At 42.1% G+C, this 8033-nt stretch overlaps 1 protein-coding gene across 1 annotated transcript; it reads right to left on the bottom strand.

The window, feature by feature from the left end:
* Positions 1 to 2258: 2258 nt before the first annotated feature.
* LOC123164155 (U1 small nuclear ribonucleoprotein A) lies at positions 2259 to 7102 on the bottom strand. Its single transcript, XM_044581574.1, has 8 exons — positions 6696 to 7102; positions 6538 to 6613; positions 5376 to 5508; positions 5153 to 5264; positions 3306 to 3397; positions 3108 to 3177; positions 2946 to 3028; positions 2259 to 2777 (listed from the first exon to the last, which is right to left on the bottom strand). The coding sequence occupies exons 1-8, from the start codon at positions 7008 to 7010 to the stop codon at positions 2699 to 2701; spliced, it is 960 nt and encodes a 319-aa protein (XP_044437509.1). The 5' UTR covers positions 7011 to 7102; the 3' UTR covers positions 2259 to 2698.
* Between the last annotated feature and the right edge of the window lie 931 nt (positions 7103 to 8033).

Consider the following 8033-nt stretch of genomic DNA (forward strand, 5'->3'; position numbering starts at 1 on the left):
ATATTGGGACTCAACGTTCCATATGCCATTGGATCGACCAAACACAATTGGTTGGTACTTAAGAATATCTTTCGATATCTCCAAGGCATGAAACATCTTGTCCTGGTTTTCAGTTTTGGAGAAATCTGAACACCAATATCATTGGATACATCGATCAGATCACCACTATGTCAGATCGTAGACAAGTTTAGTGTTCCTACTAGATGTGGCAGCCCTCTCATGAAGAGTCTTCGAAACAGACCTCATGGCTACATTCACCAACCATTATCTCAACGATAATGTTTCTTGTGTTGCCCGGATGCAAACAGGTTACATAATAACCAATATCACTATATTGCATATATTGCAAGTCAAATCATGCGACTGATTTGCTCAGCGAATCTGTACCAACTTCTATGTTTTGGTATGTGACGGCTTCAAATTTTGCAAGAATCAGGGGGAGTATCTTCCTGAATTCTTCCTGTTCAATGCATCATATTATACTCTTTTTCCCTTCATGAGTTTACTTTACAGGTTCTCATAAAGGTTTTTATTGAGGTAATATCAACATGAGATCATATGTCATACTTTCTGTTTTTCCCACAGGGGTTTTTAAGAAAGTATATGTGACATATTTATTGTCCTCTAACTCTGAGTTTTCTCGTATTGAGTTAAAAGAGACAATGACCATTATATGTTGCATCATTTTCTCCTTATTTTCCCACTGGGTTTGAAGGAGTTTTAGCAACATAAATACATATCTCCTCACATTTTTCTCACAAGGTTTTTGGAGGAGCTTTTGAAGATGATAATACTACACAAACAAGCATTGATTAGGGGGAGTGTTAGGATTTATTTAATCCTATTATTAATCCATGCTTAAGGAAACCGCCAGGCGTCGGTTCCAGACTTGGTAGCCGCTAGCAGATTCTTCGGTGGTCGCTGCGAATAGGCGCCTCTCCGAAGGCATCCCTTGTACCTGTATATAAATGAGATCATCAATAAAGATTTACACACTTGAATCAGATGCTTTGTCTTTCGCTTCTCTCGATAAACTCAAATAACAAGTACAAGGAAGGATTAGGGGGAGTGTTAGGATTTAATTAGTTTCCGTCACGACCGCTCCCACGATTGTATTGCTCCCGAAACGCTGCCTCCTATGTCGGTTTGTAGAGGCGACGTTCACCTTGTATAAATAGTTGATTGTCAATGGAATAAAGAACACAGTTCAATAAATTTGCCTCTCTCTCGATCTCTCAGATTCTACTTCGAACAGAAACTTTTGTCATGGGTAAACATGGAGACTAGTGTTGGGACTTTTCAAAGGTTCAATATTCAAAACAGAAAACTATGTACATTCAGGTATTTTTTTGCAAAAAACTATGCTCTTTGTTACATGAATATGGCAGTGTGGTACCTTGTTAATTACGAATAATCTAAACTGGTGCCGATTATATAATCACAATAGTTCATAGGATGGCGCCTCTCTAATTGAACTTCAAACAAAATAGGCAAAAGGAGACGGCCACCCACACTCACTCGCCGCCAGCTTCTGTGTCAAATCTATAGATGGAAGCCCGAGACAGCATCCGCCCAACACACAAAAAGTTTACTCTGATACTTGTCCCCGTTGTTACTGTTCACTGCTTATACTCTTGATATTGTACTTACTTCAAGGGCTATTCCACTTAAAAGAAACGTGTTGTATTATAAAACGTGAGTCACGCCATACAGCAAGCCGACCATGTTACTGCCAAAGGTTTGTGCCTATCCAGATTCATCTCACATATGGTCCGCATAAAACTAATATTCATGGCATACCAACAAAACCAAGCAAACATCAGGTTTATAGAAGATTCAGCCTCCATATGAACAAATAATAGAATAAAGCTGATATAAACCTTCCTCACTTCCATAACTATCCGCATCACTTATGTGGACTTGGCTTACCTCTCCATCTGCACAACCTCTATGGACTAGCCTACCTCCATCAGCATCATGAACTCCTCTTAGCGAATTAACTGCAACAACTTAGGGGTGTAACCATCTGCTACTAAAAAAAAGAGGCTTGCAGCACTTCCAATTTTATGGACACTGACGGCTACTCTCAGCTAGGAGCAAAATACAATACCAAAAAGGTCAATTAAGTTAATCAGCAACGGATGCCTGCATGCTTCTTGGGACAAACAGAGTGTTCCAGAGTTCATCAAATGAGTAATGTCATGTCATGATGCCTACTAACTGTGCTCCTTCATGAACATGCATGACAAATAATGATATGAACCATCCCAAGATCCCTCGACACTGAATTGTCAGCAAGCCAAATAAATCGGTTATACTATTACAGCATGTCCAGATCATAATGTGGCAATGCCATTACCACATGAAATGTTGCAACTGCACACTGGAAAAACTACATAACACTACAAAATATTCATGACAGATGCCAAATGCATGTTAGGAGACATTCATAGTGGCCTTGTCAAACCACAATAGCTAATTTAAAGAAGTTGAAACCGCCAACAATGAAAATAGTGACAATGCAATGTCTATCAGATGATGATGATATCCCAGAAACTCCACTTAATGAAGATGATGATCATGCCCCAGAAACTCCACCCAATGAAGATGCTGATGTCGCACATGACAGGAACAGATTTGGCTAAAACAATGCAGATGATAATTCAAGATGTCATGCTAAAGTTCAAGATACATCCCCTCAAACAGGAGCACCATTCAGAGTGCCGACCATGCCACCAACTAAGTCCTTCCTTCGCCCGAAGGGATTTTTTGAAAACGTTCAAACGTTAAGGACTACAAAAAGGTCACTATAAACCATATACAGTCAAGCAAATGGAGGCACAATACAGCAAGCTAATGCAAAGCAATCATAAAAATGATTAATTAACTAAATGAAGCTGAAGTACTTGATACATGAAACCAAATTATAAACTAATAAAGGATATTGGATTCGCATCCCACCGCGGCCAGAACTAGGAACAATAGCACCCTGTAAAGTATGGTGCACAGCAGAAGCAGCGCTCACATCCTGCAAATCACAGAAGTTTGAGAGATAAGAAAATAATAGTGGCATGCACATAAATAATTAAACCATCACAACCACTTACATCGAACTCAATAAAACAGACGGTGTTCCTGTCTTGACGCAACACTTTCATTTGTTTGAAACCAGGTTGTCTATCATTTTTTGAAAAATATCAGATATGGTTAGTGCCACAACTGAAACCAAAGTGGGCTGCAGCAATGCACCCAATAAGCAGACAAATATCTACTTGAATTTTATACTTGAAAGGGTTGATTCTTACACACTGAAGAGGCCCCGCAATTCCTCTTCAACAACAGTTTCACCAAGATTTCCAATGAAAAGGGTATTGCAGGGAGGGTTATCTTTCATGTTCTGCAAAGCAAATTAGAAGGTTCAATCAACAATCTTATCTTCCAAAATCTTGAACAGTGTGAAAAGAGTGAAGAATGAAGATAGACTCGGACAAATATTCTATTCAAGTACTGCAGCACATCTCGTTTATCCCATGTGGCATCTCGTCCATTCATCAAGTATCTAACGATCTTGACTTGGAATTTCATATGCCCACTAGATTGGCATTCACCAGAGACATGCCAAGTCAGAATCATCTACAGAGAAGTATCGTATAATGTAATAGCAACTTTGTCTTTACTGTACTATTCAAAACTGAAGAGTATTATCCCAACAGTCATTTCAATAGACCTAAATAATTTGTAAGTGACAAAGAAGACACTAAAATATACCACGGCACACATATAAATAGGTCACGGCAAGATATAAGACCATAGAGTAGCAATACGTTAAATTCACCAAACAAATGACGATAACGTGCGAGACTATCATGAAATATCTTAATAGTATTTCAAAACATAAGTACATACACTATTTGTAAATGTTTCGTTCACTTCTCGACAGTTGAACTTTCCCTACAAGTCTGAGACCAATGCCAGGGATCCAGTATTAATAAGATCAAGTGGGTGTAGGAGATTCCAGGAAACATGAACTATATAAGTCCATTAAAGTCTTAGGAAGGTACTCAAGTGCATTGTTCTTAAGGCATCCCTAAGAGAGGAGCTCTTTCTGCTCTCTTCCTCTGGCGGCTGATGACTGGCTCCTCCACAGTCCCAACAGCTCAACAGCCGTCTATACCTCCAGTCAGAATGTGACTCTCTGTCTCTCCTCCCCTGCCCGCTTGTGCACTTGTGCTCCCTTGATTTAGGAATTCCTAGTGCCCTGCTTTGATTTGTGACTGTGGTTTTGTGTGCTTTGATTTGTAGTGCTATGCTGTGATTTATTGTGCTATGCATATGCTCTGCCATGTCTAAGGCGCCGCCTTGCATTGCACTTTAAGTGCTTAAAAGTGAGTGTTGTTTAGTACTGCAGGGACATGAGCCATGATTATCTGACTATTCTATGCAAGAAACAATATCTATTATGCAAAAAGAAACTATACAGATTTCAGTAATATATATCTATACCAATATAAAAAGACCCTAAGGGGTAGATCCAACTAATCTCGGCCATCAAATCATGCCAATCCAATGATCTAAATTACTCCAATGGTGAGCACTCAACATATTTAGCATGCAATTAATATCATACCAAATATCAACGTCAACGCTAATCACATAATTAACGCGCGAATAATATCCTACCGAAGATGTGCATGCAATTAATATACTGCCTAATATTAACGTGCATTACCCATATACATTTACTAGTCGACTCAAGAAAACAAGTGTAATGAGGAGAAGCAGCAAAATTATTAGGTCAGTGTACATGCTACAGCATATTAATAGACCATTTCAGGATAGGGTGACAAAAAAGTCACAATCCAGGATAAACTAAATATCATGGAAAATGCATTTAGGGTGTCTTTGGTACTTTGATTTTAGCCCAAGTCTGACTTGCCAGAAATTTGGCTAGCCAACTTTGGCCATGGTTTTCCTTGCCCATGGTTTGGCCAAAGTTGGCAAGAAAAATGAACTAGAGTGGGCAAAGGGGCATGGGCATGGCAAAATATAGGGAACGATCCAAACAAACACAAAAATTGTGGCCATTGCTAAAAAATCGGTAAACTATATTTTGAATACGGACCAAACAATTGCCTAAATTCAAATTGATTACCTGCACAGGAGCATATGCTGTTGGGCCTGGCACAGGAGAAGGTGAAGTCATTGGTACCGTCGGCACAGGATAGCCAGCATAAGGATTATAAGGAGGAGGAGCTGCCATATAACTGAAGAAGACCCAAAAACAAGCATTATAGAAGACCAAAAAAAATCATTATAAAAGACCGATGAATGTATATAATTAGTTGGCAGAAAGAGCATAAACATACAAAAATTACCCTGCAGTTCCCCACATGGAAACAGCTGGTGGGGGTGGGTGGAATGGAGGAGGAGCATACGCAGAATGAGTATAGTCTCCACCAGTTCGCAAGCGTTTACTTTGGTCCATAGCATTTGCATCAGTTCCCACACCTAACATAGGTTTTAATAAAGTGTTTCAACTTTCAACATATTATTCATATGCAAATACCAATTGAAAAAGATAGAATGAACTTAGATGATATCACATTTCTAGCTAAGTTTTTGCATCGAGGTTTAGCCGTGCAATCAGAAACTTCCAAAATCCAACCACCTTATTAGGTACAAAATTCAAAGTGTGTTCCCAACATTTAAAAAAACATGCAAATGGACATATCAAATTGGTATAATGCATTGAAGCTCCAACACTGATCCTGGCTGTGTGAGTTCTTTCTTCCATGAATTGTCAGCACCAATCCTACATTATATCGCTCTTGCTTTTTTAGCGGGGAAATCGCTCTGGGCCGAGGAGAAAGAGGACTCAGCAGCAAGAGGATTGTACCATGAGTGGAGCACAGAGGTCAAGCCGCTTCAAATAATAGGTCGCAATATTAGATGTAGCAACATGAATAAGAAAAGACACAATGGGACATATAATTTAAAAAAGAAAACGCAAATGATAAATCCCGAACGTTTGGATTTTAAGCATGGCAACCCGAATGTTTTTCATGGCAACTTTAGTTCACACGAGGTTGGCAAACATGGCAATGTTCTGACAAAAAAACAAACTGGGACAAAGTTGTCATGTTTTAAAAACTAAAGTTGTCACCTCGTGTCAACTAAAGTTGCCATGAAAAAATGTTCGGGATGACATGCTTAAAATCTGAACGTTCAGGAATTATCGGGATCCAAAAAAAACTAGTTGCCTGCAAGTGGCCATAATTCCTCATTAGTTCACATTAGTTCACAGATGATGGGCAGAGTCATCTTCCACCACACAGCCCTAGCACATAATTCTTGCATGCCAACACGCAAAGCATCACTGGTTAGCTCCCACTCTACATTTAAACCACAGTTAGCACATAACGCTACCTCAAATTCACTCTATAGACTCTGACCCAAAAAGCGTATTTCTCCCATCTAATGATCTGACACATTATGCAACAGCGAGAAGAAAGCGTGAGAGGCATGGACAAAACGCACCTCTTTTGATGAATAGGTTCTTCTTGGCCATCTCGATGTGCAGCGCCGACTTGGTCTCGGCATCGAAGACCAGATCCTGCAGAGAGAACCTCCGGTCACATCCATCCAAAAAAAGCAAATGCGCGACATCGATATAACAAGCCCATACAAAACCGAACCTGCAGCGCGGCCTTTGCGGCGATGGCGTGGTGCGCGTAGGAGAAGAGTGCGAACCCCATGGGCTGGTCGCCCTTGAAGTTGATCTGGGAAGCCTCGAATCCCGGAAGCCAGCGCAGCAGGTTATGCAGCTCCCGCTCCTTGACGTCCACGGGGAGCCCCGTGATGAAGATGGTGCGGACCTCGTCAGAGCCGGGGCGGGCGGCGGCATCGGGTGCGCCTGGTACGGGGGGAGGCGGTGGGACGGCGGGAGGCGCGGGCACCGCCGCTTGGGGCGGCCACTGCTGGTGAAACGGGTGGATGCCGGCGCCTGCCATGGAGGCGGCACGAACCCTAACAGGGGGCGGGGGAGATTGGGTTCTGGGGCTTGGCAGTGCTGAGGAGATGGGACATACGGAGACGGATCTCGGTTTTGGGTCCCTCCCAAAATAAGGTTTGGTTTCGGTGATAATCAAGTTAATTAAACTTGACGCAAACTTTTTAACAACACATCATATTTTACATATTTTAATTTTCAGTTCAAGGATAGTGAAAGATTGAAATATATTTCATTGTTGTACACTAGCAAAAGAGCCCACTTGTTTTTTTTTTCTGAATGTTGCTCATTCTTGAGCTTGCCCCTCTCCTCGTTTATCCATAGATTCATGCCTGATCCTCCACTTATTAATTTTCAAAAAGGCTTGTTCTTTGACAACTTCGTCACATATTCAATAAGTAAATTAACATGAAAAGGCTTTTTTGCGAGGTATGAAAAGGCTGACTAGGAGCCTACTTGGGTCTTGGCGGAAATGCATGGATGGGTCGGCTCCGATATAGCAATAAGTAAATTAACATGAAAAGGCTGACTAGGAGCCTACTTGGGCCTTGGCGGGATTGCATGGATGGGCTGACCCTAATATAGCACACACAAAAAAACTTGTATAGCTTTTTTCGGCCTGACTAAGAGCCTCTCCAGCCGCGCCCCTAACAGGCCCCCTAGGCCATTTTTTAGCGTCGGCGCCGAAAAATCGGCCCAGTCGCGCCACCAGGACCTTGTTTATCGCCAATTTGGGCCGAAATAACAGCCGGCGAACCCGAGCCGAACCCAAGCCCCGGGGGCAGCCTGGGGGCGCCGGCTGAAGCAAAAAGGCTTGTGGGTCCGCTCTATCGGCGAGTGAAGGCACTTTTTCCCGTCGATCCCCCGCCTTTCCCCTCCATTTTCCCTCCCACCCCCCTCGTTCTGCTTTGTTCTCCCGCCATTCTCCTCCCTCTCCGCGCCAACCGGCCGCCATCCCGCCATGCCGCCGAAGAAGTATACGGCCCCTCGTGCCGCTGCCGATGCCAATGCCACCCAGCCGAAG

This window comes from Triticum aestivum, chromosome 7D (assembly GCF_018294505.1).
Source record: "Triticum aestivum cultivar Chinese Spring chromosome 7D, IWGSC CS RefSeq v2.1, whole genome shotgun sequence".
In the NCBI taxonomy this organism is placed as follows: domain Eukaryota; kingdom Viridiplantae; phylum Streptophyta; class Magnoliopsida; order Poales; family Poaceae; genus Triticum; species Triticum aestivum.

Excerpts from the sequence above, each read along its gene's own strand:
- LOC123164155 (XM_044581574.1), bottom strand. The coding sequence starts at position 7,010 with ATGGCAGGCGCCGGCATCCACCCGTTTCACCAGCAGTGGCCGCCCCAA. Across the intron at positions 6,614-6,695 it reads CCGCAAAGGCCGCGCTGCAG|GATCTGGTCTTCGATGCCGA; the intron begins GTTCGGTTTTGT and ends TTCTCTCTGCAG. Across the intron at positions 5,509-6,537 it reads GAACCTATTCATCAAAAGAG|GTGTGGGAACTGATGCAAAT; the intron begins GTGCGTTTTGTC and ends AACCTATGTTAG.